General features: G+C 51.2%; 8 protein-coding genes across 8 annotated transcripts; 2 read left to right on the top strand and 6 right to left on the bottom strand.

Annotated features, from left to right (window-relative positions):
- On the bottom strand, nucleotides 1-2,666 carry BDQ94DRAFT_137097 (hexadecenal dehydrogenase). The gene is made up of 5 exons (XM_026764994.1): nucleotides 2,283-2,666; nucleotides 1,955-2,185; nucleotides 1,034-1,833; nucleotides 615-974; nucleotides 1-313 (listed from the first exon to the last, which is right to left on the bottom strand). Exons 1-5 carry the CDS (start codon nucleotides 2,426-2,428, stop codon nucleotides 264-266), a joined length of 1,587 nt encoding a protein of 528 aa, XP_026629927.1. The 5' UTR covers nucleotides 2,429-2,666; the 3' UTR covers nucleotides 1-263.
- A 381-nt stretch (nucleotides 2,667-3,047) lies between these two features.
- On the bottom strand, nucleotides 3,048-5,245 carry BDQ94DRAFT_137093 (isocitrate lyase 1). Its single transcript, XM_026764993.1, has 5 exons — nucleotides 4,829-5,245; nucleotides 4,654-4,759; nucleotides 4,256-4,598; nucleotides 3,649-4,201; nucleotides 3,048-3,586 (listed from the first exon to the last, which is right to left on the bottom strand). The coding sequence occupies exons 2-5, from the start codon at nucleotides 4,753-4,755 to the stop codon at nucleotides 3,226-3,228; spliced, it is 1,359 nt and encodes a 452-aa protein (XP_026629926.1). The 5' UTR covers nucleotides 4,756-4,759; nucleotides 4,829-5,245; the 3' UTR covers nucleotides 3,048-3,225.
- Nucleotides 5,246-7,123: 1,878 nt separating this feature from the next.
- On the bottom strand, nucleotides 7,124-10,082 carry BDQ94DRAFT_103466 (alpha,alpha-trehalase). Its single transcript, XM_026763385.1, has 5 exons — nucleotides 9,623-10,082; nucleotides 9,473-9,548; nucleotides 9,284-9,405; nucleotides 7,482-9,220; nucleotides 7,124-7,407 (listed from the first exon to the last, which is right to left on the bottom strand). The coding sequence occupies exons 1-5, from the start codon at nucleotides 9,746-9,748 to the stop codon at nucleotides 7,281-7,283; spliced, it is 2,190 nt and encodes a 729-aa protein (XP_026629925.1). The 5' UTR covers nucleotides 9,749-10,082; the 3' UTR covers nucleotides 7,124-7,280.
- Nucleotides 10,083-10,921: 839 nt separating this feature from the next.
- BDQ94DRAFT_157233 (putative potassium uptake transporter) lies at nucleotides 10,922-13,660 on the bottom strand (the record flags this gene model as incomplete). The annotated part of the gene is made up of 11 exons (XM_026768716.1): nucleotides 10,922-11,198; nucleotides 11,254-11,297; nucleotides 11,349-12,063; nucleotides 12,119-12,233; nucleotides 12,299-12,631; nucleotides 12,684-12,725; nucleotides 12,780-12,913; nucleotides 12,973-13,165; nucleotides 13,232-13,368; nucleotides 13,447-13,567; nucleotides 13,624-13,660. The coding sequence occupies 11 exons, from the start codon at nucleotides 13,658-13,660 to the stop codon at nucleotides 10,922-10,924; spliced, it is 2,148 nt and encodes a 715-aa protein (XP_026629924.1).
- A 718-nt stretch (nucleotides 13,661-14,378) lies between these two features.
- On the bottom strand, nucleotides 14,379-15,846 carry BDQ94DRAFT_137072 (short chain dehydrogenase/reductase family). The gene is made up of 4 exons (XM_026764992.1): nucleotides 15,542-15,846; nucleotides 15,234-15,468; nucleotides 14,855-15,158; nucleotides 14,379-14,790 (listed from the first exon to the last, which is right to left on the bottom strand). Exons 1-4 carry the CDS (start codon nucleotides 15,569-15,571, stop codon nucleotides 14,571-14,573), a joined length of 789 nt encoding a protein of 262 aa, XP_026629923.1. The 5' UTR covers nucleotides 15,572-15,846; the 3' UTR covers nucleotides 14,379-14,570.
- A 314-nt stretch (nucleotides 15,847-16,160) lies between these two features.
- On the top strand, nucleotides 16,161-17,534 carry BDQ94DRAFT_103432 (deubiquitinase OTU2). The gene has a single exon (XM_026763384.1). It carries the CDS (start codon nucleotides 16,287-16,289, stop codon nucleotides 17,289-17,291), a length of 1,005 nt encoding a protein of 334 aa, XP_026629922.1. The 5' UTR covers nucleotides 16,161-16,286; the 3' UTR covers nucleotides 17,292-17,534.
- Nucleotides 17,342-18,428, bottom strand: BDQ94DRAFT_103420 (putative thiol methyltransferase). Its single transcript, XM_026763383.1, has 2 exons — nucleotides 17,820-18,428; nucleotides 17,342-17,749 (listed from the first exon to the last, which is right to left on the bottom strand). Exons 1-2 carry the CDS (start codon nucleotides 18,321-18,323, stop codon nucleotides 17,393-17,395), a joined length of 861 nt encoding a protein of 286 aa, XP_026629921.1. The 5' UTR covers nucleotides 18,324-18,428; the 3' UTR covers nucleotides 17,342-17,392.
- Nucleotides 18,429-20,013: 1,585 nt separating this feature from the next.
- On the top strand, nucleotides 20,014-21,869 carry BDQ94DRAFT_166987 (MFS transporter; the record flags this gene model as incomplete). Its single annotated transcript, XM_026770697.1, has 3 exons — nucleotides 20,014-20,398; nucleotides 20,460-21,469; nucleotides 21,573-21,869. 3 exons carry the CDS (start codon nucleotides 20,014-20,016, stop codon nucleotides 21,867-21,869), a joined length of 1,692 nt encoding a protein of 563 aa, XP_026629920.1.
- Between the last annotated feature and the right edge of the window lie 6,131 nt (nucleotides 21,870-28,000).

Below are 28,000 nucleotides of genomic sequence, written 5' to 3'. Positions count from 1 at the left end.
CGACATAAACCACTTACTTTGGTTACATAACTTCACTAATATGTACATGCCTGTCCACCCTACCTCGTCATGTTCGCATACTTTCAGCTAGTTAGATCATCTTATATGTGATGAAACCCACGTCCCAATCGGGGATCAAAGAACAGACCATAAGGAAAAAGAAAAGGAAATGATTAACGAATGGCGCACGGTCATACAGTCATCCAGAAGAAAGACTAACTCCAAAAAGAAGACCGAATCAGGTAAAGATATGCTGGCGCAAATTAGAGCTTCGCCAATCGGCGCTCGAGCACTTGACGTGCGATATAAGCCACTAATCATAGATATGTAAGTATATGTTCGTATATCGTGGGAACATAACGCAGAACATTATATGAAAACATTAAGCGAGATTATCAATAGATATTATGTATAGTGTATATGTAGATTACGTATCCAGGGTATCGGGGTATCCAGTTAACGTGGAAGCGACATGCGGGATAATTCACTCTCGGTCTGAAGGGGAGGCGGAGGTAAGAAGTCTGGCATATCTAACAAACGATACGCAGTAGATGAAAGGGGGAGTTGGTTGTAGCAGAAAACGACGAATGATGCTGATAACAGAAATCACTCACCAGCAGCAACAACAGTAGCACGAGCAGCACCAGACTTGGCACTGCCGCCACCAAGAGTCAAGATGTATCTGAGCCAGCTCAGCTGGACCTTCTTGCAGTCGCGGTCAAAGTCGGGAATCAAAGTAGCAGCCTTCTTGAAGAGCTCCTCCTTGCCATTGTAGGGCGGGTAGCGGATAGCGAGGAAGCTCTCGATCCAGCTAGGGCTAGTAGTGATTGTGCGACGGTGCACAAAGACATCGAAACTGGCTTTACCCCGGTAAGCACCCTGACCGCTCTCGCCAACACCGCCGAAGGGGAGGGTGGGGATGTGCAGGGCGGCGTCGTTGACGGCAACACCGCCGGAGCGGGTCTGTGACAGGACTGTAGCACACGTCAGTTTATCAAGTTGTACGGCAAAATATACACCTTTAGGGACGTACTCTTCTCAACTTCAGCCTTGGAGCCGAACGGGTAGAGACCCAGAGGCGTGGACTGGACGCCGTTGGCGATCTGGACAGCCTGCTCAATGCTGTCAACAGGCAGGATAGGGATGAGAGGACCAAAGCTCTCCTGTGTGATCATGGAGTCTTCAGGCGAGTCAACCACCACAACAGTAGGTTCAATGAAGCGCTCCTTTTCATCCATGCTGCCACCCATGACAATCTTGCCCTTGGTGTTGTCGATCATGCCCTTGATCCGGTGGAAAGAGGCATCGTCAATGATATGGGAGAAGTCCGCAGAGCCCTTGGCGCCCTGGGGGTAGAACTCCTTGTAGGTCTTCTTGAACTCCTCAACAACAGCATCAACAAGTGGCCTCTCGACCAACAGATAGTTCTGCGACGTGCAGAGCTGACCGGCGTTCATCAGCTTGGGCCAGAACAATCTGCGCGCGACCAGTCGGGCGTCGGCATTCTTGGAGATGATAGCCGGGTTGATGCCACCCAGCTCCAGGACAATGGGGGTGAGGTTAGGAGCCGCCGCCTTGGCGATGATGCGACCGACATTAGCACTGCCGGTGAAGAAGATCTTGTCCCAGCGTTCGGCCAACAGGGCCTGAGTCTCGGGGATAGCACCCTGAACGACAGTGTAGGCGGAGGGGTCGAGAGCAGCCTCGACAATCTGCTGGATGACCACCGCACAGTTGGAGGACTTTTCACTAGGCTTGATGACAACGGTGTTACCCGCCGCGATAGCGCCAATAACTGGACCCAGTGTCAACTGAAAAGGGTAGTTGAAAGCACTGACCCCATAACGGTCGCCGTTAGCCTTGTCTCAAACCCCAACCAAAATAAAATAGGGGGGGAGAGGAGAAAATTTGTTGAGGAATCCCACAGGAAGAAAAAACCTAAAGGATAACATACCCAATAACCAAGACGCAACCCAAGGGATCCTTGCGGATCTTGGGACTGGTAAACTTGTAGGTGAGCTCGATGTCCTCGGCCTTCTCATCCTTGACCCATTTGGGGAGATTCCGGCAAACGAAGACAATGTCGTTAAGCAGCCAGGTACTCTCGGCCATGACGGCCTCAAAGAGAGGCCGGTTCAGATCCAGTCGCAGAGCCTCATGGATCTCGTCGACACGATCCTTGATGCTATTGCATGAAGTAGATTAATTAGCCACATATTAAAAGTCATGCGGGGAGCTACCCGAAAGGTAGTCAAATAAGGTACTTTGGGACAGCTACGCACGCCCAGTAAAGCTTGCGGAGCTGGACCAGCCGGTACTCCACATCGCGAGTGGTGTGCTCATGGAAAGTCTTGCGGCAGCGAGAGACGCGGTCAGCGACCTCATCGACAGGAGTATACTCCAAAGGAGGGATTTCAATGGCACCCATGGTGAGATAATTAAGGTGGTGGAGAGAGATTGGAGGGGAGGGGAGGGGAGAAGGAATGAAGATGACAGGTGGGAAGGAATGGAACAGGAGGAGAGGAACGAAGGATCAAAAAGGGCGGAAGTTCAGCCGAGAAGAGATTAAGAAGGAAACCGAATGCGGAGCTTGCTGAGTGGACTGACAAGCCCCTGATTTATTCTCCCTTATCTACTCCTATGAATAATGGAATACGAAGAAACCACTGGAGAGTGAGTGAGTGAGAGCAAAGCAGTCCGGGGATGTTCGTCCGGCCAGATAATATAACGAGCAGCCATTCCGCCGACCGAGGCCGGGTGGATTGGTGATCAGCAAATTCACCGAGCCGTTCATTTTTTAGGGGCAAAAAAACCATCCATTCCCCATCCATTCCCATCCATTTCCAAGCATTCCTGGCACATGCCTCCTTTTTTCCCCCTCATCTGTTCCGCGGCACAGCCGAGGAAATTCCATTCCCACTCGCAAGTTCTTCTTTTTACGAACTGAGAACCGTTGTTGGCCACTGCTCACATGTCCACTAGTTAACTTAACAAATGACAGCTACGGGTTGAGTCATGCACGCGACCCACTTGCCTCGCAAGACGTTCTGTTTGCGGATAGCTTAGGAGCTTATTTACCCCTTGCTCATCAACTTAATGTCAACGGCTATCACATTGTGGTATATACGATGATAAATCATAGCTAGCTCACGGAACAACGGAGAAAATAGAAAATAAAAGCAATATGCAAATCTGCCATCAGTCAGTCACCAACTCGCTTCTTCCTCAGTGCTTGAACTGATCCTCCGTGACGCCCTTGCCCATGGCGGCCGTACTGCTGATGCCGCCCGTCACCATCTTCAACATATTATCCACGTAGTTGGCACCACTCCATTTCTGGTGAGTCACCACATCCACCCCCTGCTCCATCTCGGGCTCTTGCACCAACTCGCCGTACGCCCGCATTCCCTGCTTCGCGTACGCCTTGGCGAACTGATCCGTGATCAGCGCCGTCGTGTGCAGACCCGCCAGGGTGATGAACTGCCAGCAGTATCCCAGGGCTCCCAGGCGCTGGATGTAGGTCTCCTGCTCATCGCGCGGCATCGCCTTCTTCCAGTTGAATGAGGGCGACAAGTTGTACGCCAGCCTAAAGTGTCAGGTTAGTATCGAAGTCTCCGCTGATGCAATGCAAATCAGGACAACACTTACTTCTGCTCTGGCCACACAGCGTGAACACCGTCGGCAAACTCCTTTGCCTGGGCATAGTCGGGCAGCTTGCTCTCCATCCAGATGAGATCTGCGAATGGTCCATACGCAATGGCGCGGTTCACCGCACACTGCGTACCTCCCTGGTACCGGTAGAAGCCCTCCCGGGTGCGAGGGGCGTCCCAGTCCCAGTAGATGTCGACGCCAGTGATGTCCTTGGCAATAGCCCGGGCTTCGCGGTTGCTCTTCCCCTTGGCCTTCTTCAGGTACTCATCGATGAGGGCCTTCTTGTTACCAGAGGAGCTCTTGTTGATGGTATCGATGACAGCCTCGCTGAAGAGCTTCAGGCCAGCCTGAGCAACCCACTGGTCTTCGACGGCTTGCAGCTCGTTTCCGTTCTTGCCAGCCTGCTCTGCGGCCACCATGAGGTCGTTGAGGGGCTGCAGGTTGGGGTTTGTTGAGCCCACGACGAAGGCATGATCGCGGTAATCAATTGTGGAGGTAATGAGAGTGGCGGCTTCGGAGTCGGTTCGAGCGATGGCAAGCAGATCGGTGCCTGAATAGAGTCAGTTGATGCCGGGCATATTGAGCGAAGAAGAATGCTACATACCCATGATATCCGCTTGCGCACGGATAGCCACCAGACGGTTGATGTGTTCGCTGATAGGCACAAGCACCTTTCCGGCCATGTGGCCGCACTTCTTGGTACCCGGAGCCTGGTCTTCAATGTGAATACCAGCAGCACCACGCTCAATAAACAGCTTGGTCAGCTTCATCACGGCCGTCAAGCCACCATGTCCGGTATCGGCATCCGCAATGATGGGGCGGAGGTAGTCAACATTTGCCACCTTGCCACGCTGCTCCTTGGGAGTGGTGATGCGTTCCTCGCGCTGTTTCCGGTCATGGAACAGCTGAGCCAGGAACAACTGGTTGACCTTGTTGGGGACGGTATTCTAACTCATGTCTTAGCAGTGATCCCACAACCAACAACATCTTTTTAAGACCTACCATGGGGTAGTCAGCAAGATCGGGAGAGGGTTCGTCGGTGGACGAGGCGGTGGAGGAGCTCTGCCAGCCAGAGACGTAGACGGTGTCAAGGTATTTGGCCATTTGGGTGAGCATTGTCGGCTCCAGACAGCCATAGGTGAAGCTAGGTACTTTTTTCTAATGGAAGACCGATAAGTTTAGGAAATATGTCAACCACCACAGAGCAGGGACATGCGAACCTCAAAATTGCTCTCCAAGATCTTCCACAGCTTCTTGCTCATAGCATTGGAAGGGTATTCGATCTTCAGGGTGCCGCGCTTAGCCACAATCTGCTCAGCAGTAAAGGGGCGCTTGGTGTGTCTCCATCTGGAGTCCTGCCACCACTTCTGGACGGCCTGGACATCGTCCAGATACTTCCGGTCTTCTTCTTCAAAGGAAGCCATGATGTGTAGTATAGACGAGGGAGTATAAGCGATGATCTAATTCTTGCAAATGGATATAGTATAATACAATGTATCCAACAATGTTCGTATACAACCAAAAGAGAAAGACAGAGAGGAAGTAGAGGGGAGAGGAGAGAAGAGAGAAGAGAGAAAAGAGAAAAGGGTACAGTCAAATAAAGTCAATCACCAAATAAAACCGGAATCACAAGCCAAAGGAAACACCCAGCTACTTAAAGCATGCGCCATATCCCTCGATGCGTCACAAGTCATGACTAGACTTGGGGCCCAGCGTAGGTTGGTCGGTAAACGTTCGGTTCAGCGGGACAAGAAGGAAAGGGCGCAAGGACCAAAGGGGCCAGCCAGCTTGCCCCGGAGTATCTGAATCTCTTGCAAACAAAACCGGGGGTAAGTTAGCATGGGACGAAACAATTAGGTTGAACCAAGGGTTTCACAAGCCAGTTAGTGATCGGGGGTGGGAAAGGCAGAGGCGTACTAAGGAAGTTGGTTGCTGGTTCGGAAGAGAGGATCGAGACCTGACGAAGATCCTCGGTCTAAAGGGACCAAGCCGAAAACAGGTCGCCACTTGTTAAGCAGAACTCTCAATACATGCCATGCCAATGATTCTGTGCTTCTACAGCAATAATAACTCAATCTTTCTATTAAGCATTAGGTAAATGTTTCTCATCTCAACTTCCAGTACATAGCAACTAAACGATACTCAAACTCATCTATCACAACATTCAACAATTCAACTACTTACCTACCTTATTACCCCACGAAAACAGCCTCACATAGTAAGAAGTAAATGACGTTAATCCACTCTCAGGCAGCACGCATGTGCCTAGCACCAACTCACCTCCGACTCTACCCATTTACAATACCATACCACTCCCGTCCCCAATCCAACCCCCTGTCCCTTCACCCTGATTGGCCAGAACCCCCAGACCCTACCTCCCTCCCCCACACCACCCCGTATCCATTACCCCTCAGGCATCAATACACACGGGACTGTCCAGCCTCGGCATCCCGCCACCCAATCAGCTGGCCGCTTCATAGCCGATCCACGATCACCTCGTAGCTGTTGCTTCCGTATAGTCTTCTTCGTAAGCCACGCAAGGTCGGGAAATCAAGGAGATGTGTTCCGAGTATCTACATGTCATTTGTTTTAGAATGTATTTATTTGTGGAGGAGGTTTTCGGACGTTGACCGAATAGTTTTCATCGGGAGGTGTAAAACGAGGGGTGGTGCGTGGGTGGGTGTGGTTCGGAGATGAGGTGTTCTTGTCTACAGGGATAGTTTCTTTTTTTATATAACATGAGTATGTGTGTAGGTCTATACAAAGTACTTCGTATCATGGTAGTGCTATCTGCTATCTGCTACTGGGGTGAGTGGTTGGGGGTTTCGGAGATTCTGGGGGCTGTTGCATGGGCTTTCAGCTGGGCTGGATTTGGGGGTTTCGGGGGTGCGTGGACGTGTTGTTTAGTACTTCTAGTACGGATACTAAGCTTGGGGAAATGGATGGATTGGAATGGGATGGATGTCTGGGGAAAAGGGGAAATAATGGGTAGGTAGTCGTCCAAGATGCAGTAAGATGTACTTGTGATTCACATGTGAATTTGTCTGTGGGAGGTCATCCATCCATCCATTCATTCATTCATCTGACACTCATGACTTCTGAGTCAGACAGACCCTGGATCGATCTCCGATCGTTGCTTACTTGCTTATAGGGTAAGAGGATAAATCCTCATCATCATCATCCAAATCCGGAAGAATGCATTAACTACTACTATTTCTCGTTACTACCTAATCGTTTTATCGTGGACTTTGTGGCTAGAAAACGCAAACCCGAAGAAAGAAACAACAACATAATCATCAAATCAGTCACCCGATAAAAGACAAACGCCGCATTCAAGAAGACTCGTCACTTCTACTATGAATATGTCCACCTCGGAACAATAACAAGCTCCCATCTCTCTCTGTTGTGTCTGCAGAACCAAACAATCACAGCAGGCAATGCAACCTCTATAACCAAAAGTCAAGATAGCCCCTCATCCAACCGATTCTAAAGCTATAGAAACTGTGCCCGCATAACCCTTTTTCCCATTTTTTTGTGCAGAAAGCTGAAGTGCCACGACGGGCGAAAACAAATAGCCGCGCTAAATGCGATCATGCTCTCTCCTTTCTTCGTCTTCCCGGATTCCAATTTTAGAAGTCTTGGACAGCCACCGCCTTGTTGTACGTCTCATACGGCGTGATGGCTCCCAGGGCGCGTCGCTGATGGGCATTGAGTATTTCCAGCCCGTACACGTAGCTGGCATTGACCCATCCGAACCTAGAGAAAATTGACCGGGTTAGTGTTACGTTCGCGTAGTTGTTATTATTCATCAGGAAGGGAACAACGCTTACCCTTCGCGGGGAGCCCCCTTGAAATCCACACCTTGGTTGCCGTACTCGGCATCCACCCGGTGTGGGTCAATAGGCCGGGTGACGTCGTACTTCTCGACGACAACGCCGTTGAAATCAACAAATGCCTTGGTGATCATATACAGCCACTTGTATGCCAGGCGCTCGGCTTCCTCTTGGTAGCCATAGCGCATCAGGCCCGTCCATGCCAGCATCTGCTGGGGTGCCCATCCGTACGGGTAATCCCATTGCCGGTTAGGCCGATCCAGGCCAACGGCACCCCGAGATTCTTCGGTTCCCGAGACCAGGCCTCCGTAGGCCTCGAACCGCTTGAGGGACTGCACCAGCTGCGATGCTTGATGGGGTGTCGCGAGGCCAGCCCACATTGCCCAGTAGGTGGTGGCACTCTCGTACGTGGTGCGCTCCTGCTTGGCAGTATCATAGTCGAAATACATTCCCTTCTCTTCATCCCAGAGGTAAGTGTCCATCCGTATCTTTCTTCTGCGCGCGCGACGGTCCCAGACCGAGGATGACTCGAATTGAATATCCTGGGTCGACGCCGTCCGGAATTCCTGTGGGATCTCGAGCTTGTCCTTAAAGTAGGTGCGGATGATGCGGGCAATGTCCACCTCATACTTGTACAACAGCGAGTTAAGATCGACGGTAGCCAGGTTGGCACAGACCCTCTCCAAACGGTAGCTTGTGTCATGTCCCGACTCTCGCACGGCCCTGTCGTGCAGGAAGTACTCGTCGAGCTCTGGCTCCAGGATCTTCCGTTCGTTGTAGGCTTCAACGAATTCTTCAAAGGTCATGCCGTGCTTCTCGGCATAAGGAGTCAGAATATGAAGGAAATGGGTCGGCTCCGTCTCCGGAGGAACTCCTTCACCTTCGGGGCGATATCTGGAAAGACCAGACACCGGATCAAATCGCGGCTCGGCCGTCCAAACGCTGTAGTACTCCTTGATTGCGGCGAGCGTCGCATTTCGAAGGAATTCCATAGCATCAGGCTCGTTCTTGATCCGTTCATAGACACGTAAAGCCATATCGGTCAAGAACGGAGGCTGGGAACGCATGAGGTAATACGAGCGGTTTGCGTTCAAGATCTTCCCGTAGTGCTTGATGCAGAAACAGAAGTTGATCACCATGCCTTTAGCCAGGTCGACTCTATTGCTGACCAGCAGACCCAAGGACATCATATAGCTATCCCAGTTATAGAGCTCGTTGAATCTTCCTCCCGGAACCACGAAAGGAACTCCACTATACTCGGTCTTCCCTGTGGCTTCGTCAACCTTCTTCTCCATGGCCAATGCCAGAAGGCCGGGCTTGTCATTCAGCTTTCTGGTATATTCCGGAGTAATATTAGAGTCCAACAGCTGCACATCCAGGCGCAGCTCGGGATGCGCTTCCGCGATGCCCTTGTAGTACTCAAGCTGCTCCGGTGCACCCGGAGGGACATAGACCCGAGGCCGCGGGTCGTCTGTCCAATCCTTGGGATCGCGACCAGCTTCAGCGATGTTATGTCCATCAATACGCCGTGTCAGGGCGTTCCAGAATGAATTCTTAATGAGCCGAGAGAGCCGTGCGACCGGGTTCTCACTGAGACGGGCTTCATCAAGAACAATGTGTTTCCGACCGTAATCTTGGGCAATTGTGAGCTCCTGAAGGAGGTTGGAAAGCATGTATGTTCCTCGCAAGTCGAATCGGTTGTATCCCGAAGATGCAGCGGTTCCCACGGAGAATACCTGCAAGACAGTGCATTAGTGACTCGAAATGACCTTATTTGCTTGACATCCGACCACACATACCTTGGGGCCCACATCTTCTATCGTAATCTGCATGTTCCGATCTGTGTCTTCCCGCTCCAACAGACTGTGGAGCGTTGTGTCAACGTCAATGAGAAATTTGCGGGGAACAGCCGGCGTCTCATCTGTATACCCCGCGGGTCAGCCCACGATCTCAAGATAGTTCGGATATTTTCCTTTTCTTATACGTACCGTGACTCGCTCTTCTTGCGGGAAATCCGCCTCCGAGAAATTCTTGAATATCGTCCCGATTGAAGGATTTGAGAGTCTGTTCACAGGTGTTGGGGTCAGCAAGGCCGAATCTCAGCTTATCTTAGGGGGAGCGATGGAATCCGGACGTACCGAAGAGAATGCCCGCTTACGGTCTCTCATGCGAGCAATGTTATCCTCATCGCCATAGTAGACGTCGGGGTCGGAGAATGGATCGAGAGACGTGTTGCGTCGATGCTGAGCACTTGACGAGCTCATCGTCGGGAGATTGTGAGATTGTGGTATGGTAGATAGAAGAGACGTTCGATGACAGGCCCGGCAAACGAAAGGCTAGAGCGAAAACGGGGGATCCGAGCAGGGGTGGATGGATTTGTTGGGTTAAGGGGTGACACTGCGACACCAATTATTGAAGACGCTAAGCCCGTTCGTGGCGTTGTAACTCTTCTTGGACTCGAGACGGTACCCAAGGAAAAAGAGGTTATGCTCTTCGTACCGCAGACAATCTCGCTAAAGCTGGGGAGGATGGTAGGACAAACAGTAGGGTTCTGGGTAAGAGGGTTGAGACAATGCAAGCACACGACAAAGAGAATTTCGTGTAAGATGGATTGGCCACCAGCGGCGGTTCAGTTCCCGTGCGATTTTGGGGGGGTACGTCACAACACCCGGTCTTCGGTTTGGCTGGTTCCTTTTGAAGGTTTTGGTTTGTGTGCAATTCGGCGGTGTGTAACTCTCAATATATACTGGTTGAGATGAAAAGCATGAGAGAGAAAAAAAGGAGAAATAGTCTCAGGGTGTTGAATTTGTACTCTTCGCTAACCAGGGGATTTTTCGATTATCTATTATGATTATAATTGTTATTCTTGCCCGGATTGAGCGGCAGCACCCAACGGCATCCCATTGATCTAGAGAATGAAGTTCCCTTGGAGACTATGACGCCACGGGCCCGATGATGTCGCCGCTCCACTCAATAATTCCCCCCTTCGGTATTTCCCCGGCTGCCTCCCGCCGACTTGTGCTGCACTGAATGGACTCTGGAGATAAGTTGTTGGCCAATTCCGTAAAACAAACAAAAAGAAGCGTGAAAAAAAAAAAAAGGGAAGGAAAAAGGAGTAATCCGGAAAAAGCAAATCCTACCAGATAACGAGTGGTCACGAGGACCAAACCAATAAAGCAAAAATGAAGGAGGTCTGTGGGTCTCCGCGGCATCTGTTGGTCGAGCTCTTGACGTGGCACTCGATAGATATATCTCTAGTATGGAGCACGCAGCAACAATGAGAGTGGGATGATCTTTCAGAGTCTATGTACATTCTAGATCTTCGTCGGTGTGGGACACCCTGTACACTCCCAAGACTCATTAACCTTTCACCTCCCCCAGCAAAGCAAGAAAGCCTGAAGAGAGTCGCGCCCAAACCCAAAGACAAAGTTTTCCTGCTATCTGGTATGGGCTTTCTTCATCTTCATGTATCTGCTGTCCGTCGGATCCATACTGCGGATGCGTGGCAGGGAGATACTTGGTCGAGTCTCAACTTTGTCATCCTCCACAAGTCGGTTGTTGGGGATGAGGATCGCGCGGTCGAGCTGATATGGCAGTCCACGGTGCCGTCCACGAATCATCATGGCACAGATGACTATCTTGCTGAAGATATCGAACTGAGCACTGAATGAGGTGGAGGCGGTCGGGTATCCTAGACTTAGGCCGACGTTTCCGCTGTGCATACGTTAGGTACATCTACGCGCAGTAACAATGGCGTGGCTATACTCACTAGGCTGAGACGACTTCGAAAAATATCGCGAACACGGAGAATGCCTGTTGTCCAAGTCAGAGCAATGCTCCCTACGGTGAACAAGGGTCACAAACCGGCTTCGTGGGGTCCATTATTTTCCCCGACTCTGCAATGCAGATGCACATGATTCCAAGGAAAATGTACCACAAATCGAAGCTGAGTTGGTTTCGCATGTGCATTAGAACGTATCTCTTGCCATCAGCTTCGTCCATATCGGTTTCTGATGAAAAGACTCCAATCGATCTTTCTTCATAGATGTTGGAAGCTCGTACACTGATAGCGATAGGGAACACCGAAATGTACATCATGACGAGCAAGCTGAATTGAACTGCCGGGTTTACGTCGGCAAGATTGAATGATGCTGTCCCTGTGTGCCGTGAGGATGCTGACTGAAAAATAGCTGCCGCCACACGAGGCCCGGGGGCCAGATCGTTGACCGCAGGATTGTCGAGATCAAGAACCAGGATCAAGAGAACATCAACAAAATTCAACACAAAGATAATTCCGAAAAGAATCCATGTTGGCTTGCTGCGGAAGAGGAGCAAGTAGCACCGACGAGGGTACTTCAACAGGAACTCGAGTGGCTCCTTAAGAGAAGAGCTTTCAGGGGTACACTTGGACATAGCCCAGATAATAAGACGGAGGCAGCAAGGATACAGAGTGTTCCCAGCATAAGCAAGAAAACTCATGACTAGCATAGGGAACACGGCATCGTTGAATGATATCATGGAATCCGGAGTAAGGGTAAGTCCCAGATTGCTGGTCATCGTCTGAGCCGAATAGATCGCCCTATATATATCAGAACATATAGGTTGTTTTTAGGCCTTTCCTTGCCAGAACGTACCACCAAACTTCATTTTGACCGCATTCGTGGAGGTAGTCCCTATACTTACGATTTGAATGCAATATCCAAGGGACAAGACACACCACACCAAAAACATGAAGCCCAACAAAGTAACCTTTCAATGACAGATGAGCTTTTACTGGTCGCAGAGAAGGGAACGGCGAAGCTGTTTGTACGCACCTATTACGATTTTTAGGAGTAGCCTTAAGCTCCGGTACTCAATGCCGCCCAATCGCTCTCGGTCTGCAGCAGTCAGATTGTGGAACTGCGAATTCCTTCCAAGTGTTGCTTGTATGGAAAGCTCAGGGAGATTTGCGTCTTTGGAGAGAGATATGGCCGGTCGAAGAGATGGCTCTCGAGCCCTGCTAGGTTGTTTCCCAATCACGAACAGAGAAGATGCTACCCGCTCGAATGGTAAACCACCGGTGGCGCTTCTACCATTTTCAGAGAGCTCATCTGTATTTTCAGAGTTTCTCCGCTCTGTTTCGGCGTCCTCATCGTCCTCCTCGATGACTTCCTGGTGTCAGACTAATTTGATTGCAACAGAGCTAGTAGCCAGGCTTACCGTCCTCACCCGGTCCTCGTTGGACTTCTGCTATCGGCACCCCTATTGCCTATAAGCTATTGTCTGGCCGTCAAAAGGGCCATGAAGTCAAAGTACCTCTGTCGCGTTCTCGCGGTGAAGGAATGTAGAGCGCCTTGGTAGTGTCCGCAAAGGAGATACTCCGCGATATACCAGCAGCGTGTGAATCCGAGCTGTTGTTTTCAGGTCGTACATTGCCAGTGCTTCTTGGCCTATATCACGATTAGCAATGCTATTCACAGGAGCTACAAGTATAGGGCCACATTCTCACCTCTCTGGTACCACATGCCCGATTCTCGAGCCGACCAAGCGCTGGCCATCATCGACTTCCTTCTTCTCTGTTGAGTCAACTGGTCCGTTTTCTGACGTAGAAGGCTCACTCAGCGCCCGAGGATGCGCTTCAGGGTCGTAGCGTGCAGCATTGGAGCTCGATGGATTGCTTTTTCGATCAAGGACACCAGGTGCTGTTAGAAAACATTGTATCAGCGAAAGTTCGAACATCACGCAACCTAGCACATGAAACTAGCTACCGATCTCTTTGAGCCGTTTCTCAAACCAGAGCAAGCGGACAACTACCACCAGAATATTGATAAATCCAAGGTTCGAGACGATTGGGACAAAGTAGATGAAGAGTTGCTGGTAAAGCTTCATGTCCTTAACATCGACTCTAAAAATAATATCCACGTCAGACCTTGCTCCTAAAAGCCGAAAACAAGTAAAATGATAAAGTAAACGATCGACTAACGTGTTGAGCCCTGACTCGGTCGAAGAGCTTACGCCGAAGAAGTATGCATCGATGGCGCGGAGATTGCCATAGGGATAGAGGACAACCAATCCCAGAAGACCCAGAAAAAGAATATATGCATCTGTCCCAGTATATGAGTTACTTTTGCCACCAATACCGTAATGATAGGCAACGCACAATGTAGAGTGATGAAATTAGCCTGCAGCTTCCACATACTGCGGCACAGCAGGTATGCTCATAGATCGGAGACGAAACGATTCCGGCGGGTTGGGAAACAAGCCAATCATGAGAATCGAAAGCAATGATTGTAGAGACGAACCTAGAAAAGATTAGTTTACCCAGATCCAGCAGCAATCTCTGACTCTTTACCGGGACTAGGATCTTGGGAGAGCCCGTTGTGAGATCTTTATTCTGTGCCAATAGAGCCCCGCGCTGGTATGATGAGCGATTTGTCCGGACCAATACGCTTCCAGAAAATCACAACCCCACGCGATCGGTCAGCAGAGCTTAGATGAAGGCTGTATAGATGCACCTTTGCGATATAGGAGGGAATTTTCTAAGCCAACGGTTCTAGTTCGCACTAGAAAAGGTGGCTGACGGCGAGCGAAGATCGCCGCAGCAACCTTCGGCGTGGAAGATGCAAAACACCTGGTTGCTTTTTCGAGGTGCGCTGACTGGAGTAGACAAGAAGAGTAGATAATATTGGGATTGTCAGAAGGCAAGGTAGGCAAACGCTAATCATTCGCAATACTTGGAAGGTTTGTTGAGGAAGTGAATCCCTTCAGCCATGCTCCTTCCAATGATGATAGTTATCCGCTCAGCATGACATCCTCCTTTGTCATATGCCACCCCTAGAATGATGTCAAGCTCGTTGTTCAGCCTCCAGTCGTATTGCCTTCTTCATGGTAGGGGAGACAAGATGGGTGGCTTGAACTCAGTTTGAACAATTTCATTGCATGACTTGGGCACGGACTGCCAGGTCTACCTCGGTTCAGAAAGTTTAATGGGAACAAATAACTGGTTAGGTTGGACCTTCTGCATGTAGGCTTAGATCAAATCTACATTGCATACACATACTTCCATTTACCCCAAATATCCATTCCATCTTGCTTACAGCTTACAATTCAGAGCTTCGCTGTGATTGCGCTACCACCATCCAGGGTGATTGTCGCGCCATTCACATACGAGCCGGCGCGGCTGCTCAAGAACAAGCACGCTCCTGCAACATCCTCGGGGGTACCAATACGACCCAAAGGAATACTTCCCTCGATTGTCTCCCGATGTGCTTCCAATGTGGCAGCCATCATCTTGCTCTCAAATGGGCCACAGGCCAGAGAGTTTGATCTGCGGGTAGTGCCGGGTCAGCCCAAGCGCCGGGGATAAGCGACCATATGGGGGTTACACGTACGTGATGTTCCGTCTTCCAAGGTGGTGTGCCAAAACACGACTCAAATGGTGCAATCCAGCTTTACTGGCACTGTATGCAAAGGTTTCCAGAGCTGGAACCCTTATGCCATCGATGCTACCGATGTTGATAATGCGAGCCGGGTCGCCAGATGAACCGGCCTTCTCCAGTAGAGGGGTGAGAAGCTTGGTGAGGTCGAATACCCGATGAAGATTGAGAGTGAGAACTCGTGTCCAAGCAGACGAAGGGTATTCATCGTACGGGGCACCCCAATTGGACCCAGAGTTGTTGACAAGAACATGCAGCTCTGTGGAATGTGTTAATCTAGTGCACTATGCGCCCACCCTCCTCTAAGGAGCAACACTCCAGGGGCTGGACTTACTGCTCTCGCGCTTAGCAATCTCTTCGGCCAATCTTTTGACTTCCTCCTCTTGGTAGAAATTGGCAGGGATAGCATAAGCCTTGCCCGTGCCAAGTGCATTGAGCTCGTTTACAGCTTTATCGCAAGACTTGGCATCTCGCGACGAGATATACACAGTGGCGCCGTTCTTTACGAAGCCTTCTGAGATCATCCGACCGATTCCTTTGGCGCCACCAGTGACCAGCACGACTTTGCCCTAAGCGCATGGTTAGATCTTCAGCTCAGCTGTACAGTCCGAGCCCTCTACTCTGCATCTCCGCAGTACGTACCTTGACGTTGAACAACTGCTGAACGTCCATGGTGATGGTCTGTGTGATAGAGATTGTATTTGGAAGCTAGAGGAGATCAAAGTAGTCAGTTAATAACTGGACAACCGATTGCAAGAAATTCAGTCAGCCGCGCGTGTGAGGTCTGGACAGAGACGCTGATCTACCCCTTATAGATGTACTACCTTACCGCCTAGGTCCGCCCGGGGATGATGGGGATACCCGAACTACCGGGGGTCACTCAACGGTGACACAAAAGATACCGAGGCTGAGCGGAACGGAAGAACGATGATGCAGCATTTCTGGAGTGATTAGTAGTTGCTTGCATGGCATGTCAGTGGCAAAGGCCAGCAGGACTTCGATCAGTAGAGTGCACGGTGCGCAGTAAACATATGGCTGGTGGATACACATGGCTCAGCTTTCATTGTTGCCGATATCTTATCTCCTCTAGACGGTCGTTCAATTTGGCCGAAAAGTCCTGAGACCAGATCTTGATGCCTTAGGTATCAACAACAGAAGCGCCGATCGGGTGATCCAGAAAAAGTCACGAAAGGCTTTGGCGGGGCTGAGCTTCATCCCACCCATGTGCATGTTCAGCATTGAATTGAACTTCCTACCTTGTCACGATACCCTTGTTTATATTCTTGCATAGCTTACCTTCGCGTTCGTCCATCATTTCAATTCTCGACATCCTTCTAGAATCATTTATAGAGTTTCAGTTGGACTAGCGCATCCCACATTTCCCAGGATGGAGGAGCTACAAGCTAAACACCGCAAGGAACAGAAAGATCTACAGGCTCGAATCACTCAGAAGAAGAAGTCTGCCACGAAGAAGACTCGCAAAGGAATCAACGATGATTGCGAGAGGCTCCAGAGAGAGCTCTCTGAGCGGCAACAAGCCGAGATCGCGCAATTAAATGGCGAATCGGACCAGCCTGTGGATGGCATCGAAGACCTCAGTTTGAACGAATCCAGTGAAGGGGACCGAAACGTTGATGAGGCTGGTGACTCACCGGATCAGCAAAATGCAGATAGCCCATCTGAGACAACACCATCGTCGCCCCAGAGCTCTACCCCCGCAACCCCGCAACCCTCCGGCCCCCGTCCTAAGAAGCCCAATCGCCAGAAGGCACGTTTAGCACGTCGTGCAGCGGAACAAGCAGCGCAGTCAGCAATTGCTGCGGAGGAGGCCGCAAACCAAACCGATCATCGTGGGAATGAGAAAGAGGTCATGGAGGGCGTGTTCAAGCGCTTACAGTTGAAGGAGGTTGACATAAACCCGGATGGTCACTGTCTGTTCTCTGCCATCGCATGCCAGTTGGACGAGCAAGGCATTGGTCTGAAACCTGACCCGAAGAGAATGATCCTCCAGCCTCCCACTCAATCCCGCATTGATACCGTGGCTTCGCCCAAACATGACGGGTATCGGGCGGTTAGAGCTGTGGCGGCGGACTTCATTAGCGACCACAAGGACGACTTTGCACCATTCATGGAGGAGCCTTTGGACCAATATACCAGGAAGGTCAAGCTGACAGCCGAATGGGGCGGACAACTTGAATTGCAAGCGATCGCCAGGGCATATGGCGTTGAGATCAATGTCATCCAAGGCGATGGGAGAATCGAAAAGATTGAACCGGGCGAGGTCGATGAACCAGGCGACGAAGAGGGAAGCAAGCGGGTCATCTGGTTGGCTTACTACAGACACACATACGGGCTTGGGGAGCATTACAACGCACTCTCCAAACATACATAGAGAAGCGTATAAAACAAAAACGTCAATCAAAGATTAGGCTATTGACCAATCAAGACAGTGACTCCCATCCCGGCGATACTTTATCTACCGTGGATATGGCCTCACCGGCGGCGCCAGATCGATACCCGATCTTGAACCTCCCCATTGGCATCCTTGCCCACCTCATGCGTCCGGGCAGGCTGCCAATAAGCCACTCGTTCCAGTCCTCGATCACTTGGCTCTCTGAGAGGGTCTCCCCTGCATCGGCCCTGGGCATCATAGGAGACCTGCTCTCCCGGGTGGCTGAGATGCTCCATGTAAGCCTCCGAGGAGAGACCAAACGGAGGGCCCGGGAGCGACGGGTCCTTGTGCCTTGGGTACTCCAAGCAGATCAAGTTCCCATGTGGCGAAGGAGCTAATAGTTGAGTATGCCGGAGCGCCCAGTCAGGTCGCATGGACGGGCTCAGGGCGCAAAAGAACTGCACTCGAAATCAGTAATCATTTCATCTAGAACCACCCGTAAACCTCCGGCGACATCATAAAACTCACCGTATAATCATAAATTAAATCAAAGCAATTCAACCCCAACCCCAACTCCTCCAACCAATCATCCTTGAAGAAATCCCCCTGCACAAAAATCACCTTTCCCCTACCAACCTCCTCATCCCTAACGGGATACTTAGCACTGGTAGTACTCTCCTTCTCCTCCTGCCTACACGCCTGGACCGCCGCACCACTATACTCTAATCCATACGCATCGTACCCGAAACTCGCCAACAGAAGCACATCCACCCCTCTCCCGCAGCCCGGGACTAGCGCTTTCTTCCGGTACCTGTTCCCCTCTGCGTCCGTGGCGAGGGCATTGCCAATTGTACCTCGCCGCTGCATCAAGGTATCTTCTAATGCTGGGTTCGGGGCGCCTTTATCCCAGGGAGGACTGGGGTTCGCGTTCCAGATCTCGGCCCAGCCGTCGACGTATTTCTCGCCGGGGTATTTGGCGAGCGTGTTGTGGACGGATTGTTGGGCTGCTGTGAGGGTGGATTGGTCGGTCATGGTGGATTGATGGTTTGGAGAGCTGGATACTAGCTACGTATGGAGGTAGGTACTTTGGTAGTAGGAGGTAAGTAGTAGATAGGTGAAGTTGGATGTTGTCAATTCTGGTTGGGTTCGTATTCTGGAACTGTCTATGAGGTTGGCTCTGGCTCGGACGTGGGGCAAGCGACTGAGCCGGCGGGTCGTGCTGGAGCGTATCCACTGGGCTGGATGGAGGGTTTTGTTGTCCATAGCTGTTGCTTGGAGTTAGATTTGGATACTGCAGATGTACTATCAATATGGATGGCTACGCTCCTTGTACTGTTCAAGCTGCTCGAGTAACATCATTGCTGCTTGGGGGTTTCCCGGAACAGGGGGTTAACCTAGATCCCATAGTAGTGCCCTTTGACTTGTCCACTTTGTCATCAGAAAAGACGGTTGATAAAGCAATAGTCAGAGCCACGCGAGACTGAAGGGAGTAAGCCATATCTGACTGCAAGGGAGAATGTTCCGAAAGCGATGCGCTGGAATGCTGTCACGGGGTGTTTTTCTTCTCCCGGACATGACAATCAATACCAAATGGAGGACCCTGGGAGCCTCAACGAGCAATTCTGCTCAATCATATCTTCTAATTACCATTTATACTCTCGAGTGTTAGAAGTTGAGCGCCTGTGATATCGTGTACCATGTGCATTCGGAGGTTTAGAGTGTTTCCCTTCCCGTTCCTCGTGCTATGAATCCCCACCACTGAGCGGGACATTAACGTCCGGCTATCTAGCGAGGCTTGACCTCGGCAAAGCACCAATTAGTGCCAAATCAGGGGCGGAAATGACCGCCATCGGATGAGACGGCACCAGTTGGCTGGATTCTGACTGGCTGGCCCTGAATTTGGCTTTGCCCCCTATAGTATGGAGGGAGGGTTAGATGCTGCTTGATTCATGGGCTTAACACACTGACGGAGTACCTGGTCATTAATTATGGAGTAAACTACACAAATGTCAGATAGTATTTTGCAACCAAAAGGGTTTGACTGCGGTATGCATACTGGCGCGCTGCGTGTGTAGCGGTGTGCTACATGCTGCTTGTCAGTTTCAGCTTGATGATATTCTCTGGATTCTCAGGATATTGAATCTCGACTGGAAAAACATTCGTATCTTCGGGATCTTTGTAGTGAAGAGATAAGAAACCCGGATAACTAATCTGCACTGCAGGGTCTATATTCTTTGTAAGCAGGATCGATCTATCAAGGAATCCTGAATTGTTGAGATCCAATGGCAGGTGCAACCAGAAGCAAGTGGGGAAGGCACATACAGTTTCCTGCCCGATTAGGAGGAACCGACCCCTGCTGATACGAACTAACTCACGAGCAAAGACGCAATCCAATCTTCCTCCTCCTCTTTCTTACTCCAATTTCATCTTCTCCAACTATCTTATCTGGACCGACCAGCTCGTCTTCCACTCTCTCTCACCACTACTCACTTCTATACTTACGACTTATTGACAGTATATGATGATCGCCAACTCTTATACCTCGTCATAACAATTTGTCACTGGCCCGCCCGGCACGGTCATTTAGCGCATGCTACTTTCACTTCATCGCATGTATGATAGTCTAGTCTGTCGCGACTCTTTGGTGTGTTCCTTGTGAGAAGCCCTATCGTGCTGCTTGAGCTGTTAGCTCCTCATATGGGAACGTCGTACGGGGAGGAAGATGGCGACAACAACAAAGGGCATTCCTGAGGCCGACTTGGTGCAGACTTCCCCTACTGGTCATACTCACCCTGAAGCCCTACGATCTAATGACGAGATGACCGACGAGAAGCGCGATCCTGACTCCATATCTCAAGGCTCCGACGACTCTCCCGTGATAGAAGGGAAAGACGAGGAATCACATGTTCGCACTACGTTTTCAGATGAAGAGCCAGAGGGTCCTATAGTGGTACCAAGATTGAAACGAAGGGGACTTTTTGGTCAGCTCTCGTTGCTGGCCGAAGTTGAGAACCCCAAGGTATATCCGCGGAAGACGAAATGGTTTATCACGTTCGTGGTAGCAGTGGCTGGAGCTGCAGCTCCAATGGGTAGCTCCATCTTCTTTCGTAAGTCGTCCGTGTCATCCAGTCGTGGGCCGATTTGGTCGTATTCTTACGTCAATGCTAGCCTCTCTCTCCCAAGTATCGAAGGAACTGGGAACATCAACAACTATAACAAATTTATCAATCTCCCTATACATGCTTAGTATGTCCATCTTCCCACTGTGGTGGTCGTCTTTCAGCGAAAGACTGGGGCGACGAACAATATACCTCATTTCCTTCAGTCTCTTTGTCGTTTTCAACTCTCTCTGCGCTATCTCCAGTTCAATAGCTATGCTCATTGTGCTGCGAATGTTGAGTGGTGGTGCATCTGCATCAGTTCAGGCTGTCGGTGCAGGGACCATTGCGGATCTTTGGGACCCTCAAGAAAGAGGACGTGCTATGAATATCTTCTATCTCGGTCCACTATGTGGGCCTCTGATAGCCCCGATTGTAGGAGGTGCTTTAGCTGAACGCTGGGGATGGCGAAGTACGCTTTGGTTTCTGGCCGCCTATGGAGGGCTCACCGTGGTTTTCATCTTCTTCGCCCTCCCAGAAACACTGGCAAACACGAAAATTCAGACACGGGAGACGAATAACGAGCACGAGGAAACGATTAGACGTCAAGTGAGTCGAGTATCCTCTCGACAGGTCGTTCAATTCACCACTAGGTGGTTAAGAGTCCTCAAGATGGTGTTGCTCGACCCTTTGAAGATCATTCTTTACCTGCGCTATCCTCCGGTTCTACTAACTGTATACTACGCAAGTATCACTTTTGGATCTCTTTATGTGCTAAACGTCAGTGTTGAGCATACGTTCAGTGCTAGCCCATATAACTTCAGCACGATTATTGTTGGTCTACTATATATACCCAACTCGCTCGGATATGTTGTTGCTAGCACCTTCGGAGGCCGTTGGATGGATAGCATTATGCAGCGGGAGGCAAAAAAAGCCAAACGATACGACGAGCATGGAAAATTGATCTATCGTCCTGAAGACCGGATGCGTGAGAATGCCTGGCTTGGCGCCATGCTCTACCCTGCTGGACTGATTTGGTATGGATGGTGCGCAGATCGAGGTGTATTCTGGCTAGCACCGGTATGTTCTTAGACGTCTGACAGGAAGGGTGTCACACACCTGATGATGCTTATCCTCTCTGCTTCATGCAATTCATGGCATCCTACTGACAAAGTTTGTGTAGATGATTGCCAATTTCTTCTTTGGCGTTGGATCAATGCTCATTTTCGGCATGGCAACGACTATGCTGACAGAGTTCATGCCCAAGAAGTCCTCTGCAGGTGTCGCACTGAATAACTTCATGCGAAATATCTTCTCCTGCGTGGGCTCAGTAGTCACCGCCCCCATCATCGATGCCATTGGCAATGGATGGCTTTTCACCATCCTTGGACTGGTTGCGTTTGCAAGCAGCTCCGTCCTCTTTGTGATGAAAGTTTACGGGCCACGGTGGAGGAAATCGATGGATGCTCTGAGAACATGACGTCCTTCATGACCATTCTCGGTCATTGGCACGCTACGTTGGGTGCCAAATGCTGATACTTGGGTCTAGAGCCTGTTGGTGACTGTCGTGTTTTGTCATGATCATACTAGACGGTTGCATATAGCATTGCCTTGGCTTCCTGTTTCGGGAAATTTTGCCGGCTTTCTCTTTTCTCGAACGGTTGAGGCTGGTGATCTTAGGAGTCAAGTCCGCGTCAATATGACAGGTGTGGATGGCCTAGCATTCTCCAGCGGACGTTTACGGCTTGAGGATACCCAAAAGCATGATTGTTTATTTTTAGACTTGATGAAGCCCAAGCGAGGCCAGATGCCTGCTGCTAGGCTGTGGCGAACAACAGTCATCGCCTGAGTCAATTGACGATAGAAGGCAGAGGTCGAGGTCAATAGAATAGCCAAGTCAATAATTGATTGGACGAATTTGGGGGTCGTGTCAGTTCTGAACCTCTGCATTGTTTTAACATAGGTCCCAGTGTCAATGTCACTGCCAGCGGTGGTTACCCAAGCATCTTGCAGACCAAGGCGAGTGTAGCTGATTCTGATAGCTCTCACGCTATCAGTGATCCTATGCCCGGCATTTGACTCGGTGATTGGCAGCCAGAATTTTGACAGCGCAGGCTGACCTGGTAAGCGCTCAAGCACAAAGTACGCGTATGATTTAGACGGCAATTCATCTGAGGGGGCCACTGGTAGGGGATTTGCGGATGGAAGGGACTAGCAATTCGCACCTCCGGGACGAAGCGGAAACATGCATAAGCGGTACCACAAGATGGATGGATTAAACATCAAAGCTTATGGCCAGGGATGGTGGTGAAATCCAGCGGGGAGGCAGCCATTTCCGGCCCGTTGCATGTTCCAGCGTGGGATGACACCGAAAGTAGCGACTAGGGTTTGGCTGGTGGTCAGCAAATGGGTTGCCGGGGACCAGAGAAAAGCCCTCATGATGGCAAAATTGTTGAACTCGCATAGAGAGCATGTCATTCTGTCGGACCTGGCATCTGCAATTGTGTGACCATCATCATCCATTTGGGCGCCCGCCCGCTACGTAGTCTATACAACTGGATACCTTACTACGTACCTAGGTCGGATCAGCGCCATAATCGGCGATCTCGACCTGAACCTGACAGATTCGCTGTGCTGGCAATAGAAAGATCTAGTAGTCAATGACACGCACAGAAACGATCTCGGGTATCTGGCTGAGTATCTGAGATGATGGGTAAGGCAGTTGCGATGGCAATAGATAGATTGGGAGACGCGGAGGGTGGTTGACGTGGAGGGTGTTTGTGCCAGAGGAAGAAGGCATTGGTGCTGGCTGATTGGGATTGGGGTCTGTATAGACCCGAGCGGGGAGCCCGTCAGAACACAACACTGTTATGCGAGCTGCAATGCTGGGCAGCTTGCCTGATGGGCAGGTAGCCAAGAGAAAAATTAAGAGGGCTTCGGAGGAATGGGGTTAGTTAGCATCCCGATTAGTGTGCTCCGTAGCTTGCAGCCACTCCATTCATCTCATCACTAATGACGCCGCCTTCAACGGGCCTGGATGGGGGGGCGTGCAGTGGTAGCCACTCACCGGCTGCCAGAACAGCAATGCGCCTCACTTATCGGTGGATGCGACGAGTCCGGCTTCTTTCTGCCCACCGCCCATGATCTGGGCCCCCCTTCGGAATTATTGATCCCTCGATTGTACTCGGAAGCAATTGCGATGCGGATTGTTGGGATGCCAGCTCCCCCCATCGTGGATCGGGAAAATAAGAGCATCTGGATTGGAGACACGATGGAGGGTTTTTGCCTCCCTCTTCATGGTGCCTGAGAGGAATTGACCTCTGGTTGTATCATGAATAATGAAGGCACTGGAAAATGATTCAAACTGAAACCCGATCGAAGCCATCCCACTATTCCTGGTTGGGCGGTCCAGTGATCTGCGGCTGCTGAATTGTCCGGTGGAGTTTCGAATCCGGCTTCAGTTTCCCTCCCTCTCGTTCCCTTTTCCCCTTTCCTCGCTGTTTCGCCAGGCGTTTGTTTCTCCATTGACTCTTCTGGCTTGCTTCGTTTTTGCTTCGACAGTTCTTCATCAGTACCAGAAGTACGGAATAACCAGTTTTCTGGAGATCTTCGTCGCCCCCTCTTGATCAGCTTTCCCTTCCCCCCCCCTGTCATCTTCGGTGATGGGGAGTGATGCTGTCGTCGATGATTGATCGCCTTTACCCACCGAACGGTGCACAGTCACAACAGTAATCCTTACCCATGGCCATAACATTCACACCCTAGTTACACCCAACCACCCCTAGCTTTGTCTTCCCTGGCCAGGGACCCAGTCTCGCTACTCACGGACCATGCGTCTAATTTACTACTATTGCTGCAACAGCCGTTGGGCATGAATGATTATGATACTGGTGATCCGGCTATGGTGATGAGGTACACTCTACAGGTCGGAGTAACCATGGGCAGCGCCCTTTTCACTTTCGATGGCTTTTTTTACGCCTTTCATTGCCTCAGATGCTGGCATGATTGGCTGTATTAGAATGTTCAATCATTGGGCCTAAGATCAATCATTTGACCTTGCATTCTCAAGGCGCAGGTCTCTATCGACCATCCATTGCTTTTTCTCCCACTGGGTTTACGACCCCGTACGAAGTACTTGCAGGGCATTGGCTAACAACGATACTTTTGAACTATCTATGCAATACTTCTGCCCGCAAGAGGCCAAATAGACAAAAAGAAAATTGACGCCAGATGGAGAAAAAAAAATTAATTACGGAAGCACCTCTGATAGACCTGTGGCACCACCCCCACCACACTAATGACACACCCTACGGAGCACCCAATTCCCTGTGGTGTAGCTATCCTATCTGGACCACAATTGCCCATCCACTCCCCGCCGCCACCTGCTTGCTAGTTGCGACTGCATGCTTCTGCTGCAGATGGTGCTCCGCCGGTTATTCCCTTGCCCCAGTGATGCTTCCGGAAGAAGACCCTCTTTCTATGTCCGTCCGGGAGGGCCATGGGGCCCGTGAGACGTGGCCCAATGATACGAGATGCCGTCGGGCAGTTCGTTCATGACGTCCCCAGCCCCAAGCCCGAGCCATTCCTGGACAGTGACCCATTGCACTGGATAGCGAATGCACTACCATACGTCGCCTCGTCTTCGTCCTCAAAAAAGGAACCACAATGTTGTTGGCGGACCATCGGGCCTATGCCCTTTCTGCCCTTTGCGCTTCCAACCTCTCATACCCCAGCGTTTGCTTAACCCAGCAATTACACAGCACCCCTCGTTTCGCGTTCCTTTTTCTTGCGTTGCCCCTATTTTTGGGTTTTCTTCATTCGCCTTCCCCCCTGTCTTCTGCGCCTTGTCTAGAATTCGACAGGCATATGTCATATTCCCTTCAATAGATTTATATCCGCTTGTCACTCCCGTTCCACAAAGAGGTCATCAGAGACCCAAGAAACGCCACTGATCCGATGCCATGGGTAAAAAAAATAACAACAAGAAAAAGAAGAACAACAACAACAATAATAATAAGCAAAGGCTCCCCGTAAACGACAATCAACTCTCCAAAGAGCAAACCCCTTCTCTTGACCCTACCCCGGAGGCACCGGTTGATGTCGGAGAGAATGGAGCAACGCCCGGTCCAGTATGCACAACTTCCCAAGTTTGAGTACCAGACTTTCGAGCGTCACTATCAGACCTTCGACCGTCAAACCTTTAGCTTTTCATATTACCCTGTCAATACTGCATCTACGGATCATCTGACGCCGCCTAAGGATCAGGACAATAACAACAACCCCGTCGAACCAGATACTGCCCCGGCCGCCGAGACTACCCCTACAGAAGGATCCGATTAGTGCCCCTGCTGATGGCTCAACGTCCCCCGAGTCTGAAGGTATGTCGTACCTGCCTTTTGATACTACACCCTTCTGGCCTGCAACAGTTGCTATTATGTCCTCTCACGTGGATGTTTATCATGCTTGACTTCCTTGTACTAAACCTCATCAGGTGCCACCGAAGCAACAACGCCACCACCAGAGGTTGAAGAAACCTCCAACGATACAACTACTGAAGCAAAAGAGGAAGGCGAAAGTCCCGCCCCAGAAGCAGAGGAGTCCACTCCACCGCCGGAAGATAGTCCTCCCAGTGATCCACCTGCTGAGGATGCGCCAAAGGACATAGAAGCGGACCAAGCCCAAGCAGACGATGCACCGACGAATGTAGATGATACATCCCCCGAGGAGAACAATGAAGCCCCTGACAATGGTACGCCTAACATTGATATCAGTTCCCAAAGTCAGCTGACCTTACACAGAGGATAACTTCCCAGGTTGTGATCCTTCTGCAGAACATGACAATGTCGACGCCGACAACAAAGAAGCCGAGAATCAAGCAGCTGAGGACGCTAATGTCGAAGATGAAGCGCCAGCGGATGCAACCACGGCCGACTTGATCGACGTTGATATCGACAAGGACGCGGAGAATGCAACAGAACAGCCACCTGCAGAAAGTCAAGAAGAGGGCGAAGCTGCGCCCCCGAGCAATGACGATGCCCCCGAAGCCGACGGCGTTGGCGGGGACGATGGTGGCGATGCATCGCCTGAAGAACCGGCTGCGGACTCGAAGGAAGAGGCTCAAGAGCAGGAGACCGAAGCACAACCTGAGCCTGCGCCAGAATCCACGGAAACCCCTGTCGCCCCGGAAGGGCCGGAGGATCAAAATCCAGAGGAACAACCTAATCCTGACACCAGCGAAACCGTGGATGAAGCACCAACAGACGAAGGGACGCCAGAGCCTACAGAAGATTTAGCGGCGGACAAAGCCGACGTCGAACCTGAAGCAGAGCCAGCGACTGCAACTGAAGAGGCACCGGAAGAATCGGCTGCTGCTACCGAAGAGTCACCTGAAGAGGCCGCACAGCCTGAAACAACTAATGAGGCCTCAACAGAAGTTGAACCCGGCGACAAGCCCTCCGAAGAGGCCCCCGAACCACCTACCGCTGACGGAGAGTCTGCTGAGACACCTGCTGAGACGCCCGCCGAGACACCTGTTGAGGAAGCCGCTGTTGTGGAAGAACCTGCCGGAGAGGATGTTACAGAACAACCTCCGGCTGAAGAGCCCACCGCGGATGACACAGCAGATGTACCGGTTGAAGAAACTACAGAGTCAGCGGAACCCGCAGCAGAACCTCCAGCGGAAGAGGCAGAAACTGAGGAGGTATCTCCCGAGGAAGCCACAAATTCAGAGTCAGTCGAAGGTCCCACCGATGAGACTCCAGCGACGGCGGACACCACCCCGGAAGCAGCAAGCTCGGATGAACCAACAGATTCTCAAGAGCCATCTGACGAAAAGCCGACCGAGGAAGTAGTTGCAGAGGAGCCTCCCGCGGAGGCTGCGGCAGAGGAAGCCCCGGCCACAGAGGCCGCAATCGAAGCGACCCCCAAGGAAGACGCCGACGCGGTACCGGAACCAGAAGAGCCTCCTGCAGACACCGCCACTGAGGAGGCGCCAGCTGAGGAGCTAGTTCATGTTGAAGAATCCGAGCAAGTAACAGAAGAGGCAGCTCCTGAAGAGGCCCCGTCGACTGAGGAAGTACCAGTAGAAGAGGGTGTCCGTGAAGTTCCTGAAGAAGCTCTTGCCGAAGAGCCAGCCACTGAAGCGGCGCCCGAAGAGCCCGCTCCTGCAGAAGAACATATCGCTGAAGAACCTGCAGCCGAAGAGCCCCCAGCCCCCGATGAGACACCTCCTGAACCTGCGCCTGAAGAGACTGCTCCAGCTGAAGAGCCTGCTCCAGTAGAGGAGGCTGCTGCTGAAGAAGAGGTTGCTGAAGAGCCTATCGTCGACGAGCCTGCTGCTCCTGAAGAGCCCGCGATTGAGGAACCTGCTGCTGTCGACGAACCTGAAGCCGAGGCTGCCGTTGAAGAGTCAGTACCAGCCGAGGATCCTGCACCTGTCGAAGAAGCTGTTGAGGTACCCACCATTGAGGAACCTGTCGCCGCTGAAGAGCCTACCGCGGCTGAGGAACCCGTCGCCGACGAGCCTGTCACTGAAGAGCCCGCTGCTGAAGAGCCAACCCCTACCGAGGGGCCCGCTCCGGTTGAAGAGCCCGCTCCGGTTGAAGAGCCCGC

This window comes from Aspergillus welwitschiae, assembly GCF_003344945.1.
Source record: "Aspergillus welwitschiae strain CBS 139.54b unplaced genomic scaffold BDQ94scaffold_5, whole genome shotgun sequence".
Classification (NCBI taxonomy): domain Eukaryota; kingdom Fungi; phylum Ascomycota; class Eurotiomycetes; order Eurotiales; family Aspergillaceae; genus Aspergillus; species Aspergillus welwitschiae.
This window is presented reverse-complemented; position numbering and strand designations above follow the sequence as displayed.

What these genes read in the sequence shown, in the direction of transcription:
- BDQ94DRAFT_103432 (XM_026763384.1), top strand. Translation starts at nt 16,287, where the DNA reads ATGGAGGAGCTACAAGCTAAACACCGCAAGGAACAGAAAGATCTACAG.
- BDQ94DRAFT_137072 (XM_026764992.1), bottom strand. Translation starts at nt 15,571, where the DNA reads ATGGACGTTCAGCAGTTGTTCAACGTCAAG. An exon ending in AGCAGTTGTTCAACGTCAAG is followed by an intron (nt 15,469 to 15,541) that starts GTACGTACTGCG and finishes CCATGCGCTTAG; the next exon opens with GGCAAAGTCGTGCTGGTCAC. An exon ending in CTTGGAAGACGGAACATCAC is followed by an intron (nt 14,791 to 14,854) that starts GTACGTGTAACC and finishes CACTACCCGCAG; the next exon opens with ATCAAACTCTCTGGCCTGTG.
- BDQ94DRAFT_103466 (XM_026763385.1), bottom strand. Translation starts at nt 9,748, where the DNA reads ATGAGCTCGTCAAGTGCTCAGCATCGACGCAACACGTCTCTCGATCCA. An exon ending in CGCAAGAAGAGCGAGTCACG is followed by an intron (nt 9,406 to 9,472) that starts GTACGTATAAGA and finishes CGGGGTATACAG; the next exon opens with ATGAGACGCCGGCTGTTCCC. An exon ending in AAGGGGGCTCCCCGCGAAGG is followed by an intron (nt 7,408 to 7,481) that starts GTAAGCGTTGTT and finishes AATTTTCTCTAG; the next exon opens with GTTCGGATGGGTCAATGCCA.
- BDQ94DRAFT_137093 (XM_026764993.1), bottom strand. Translation starts at nt 4,755, where the DNA reads ATGGCCAAATACCTTGACACCGTCTACGTCTCTGGCTGGCAGAGCTCC. An exon ending in ATCTTGCTGACTACCCCATG is followed by an intron (nt 4,599 to 4,653) that starts GTAGGTCTTAAA and finishes GACATGAGTTAG; the next exon opens with AATACCGTCCCCAACAAGGT. An exon ending in TGCGCAAGCGGATATCATGG is followed by an intron (nt 4,202 to 4,255) that starts GTATGTAGCATT and finishes GACTCTATTCAG; the next exon opens with GCACCGATCTGCTTGCCATC.
- BDQ94DRAFT_103420 (XM_026763383.1), bottom strand. Translation starts at nt 18,323, where the DNA reads ATGACCGACCAATCCACCCTCACAGCAGCCCAACAATCCGTCCACAAC. An exon ending in ATTTAATTTATGATTATACG is followed by an intron (nt 17,750 to 17,819) that starts GTGAGTTTTATG and finishes TTTCGAGTGCAG; the next exon opens with TTCTTTTGCGCCCTGAGCCC.
- BDQ94DRAFT_137097 (XM_026764994.1), bottom strand. Translation starts at nt 2,428, where the DNA reads ATGGGTGCCATTGAAATCCCTCCTTTGGAGTATACTCCTGTCGATGAG. An exon ending in CTCCGCAAGCTTTACTGGGC is followed by an intron (nt 2,186 to 2,282) that starts GTGCGTAGCTGT and finishes TTCATGCAATAG; the next exon opens with CATCAAGGATCGTGTCGACG. An exon ending in TGCTACTGTTGTTGCTGCTG is followed by an intron (nt 314 to 614) that starts GTGAGTGATTTC and finishes ATCTATGATTAG; the next exon opens with TGGCTTATATCGCACGTCAA.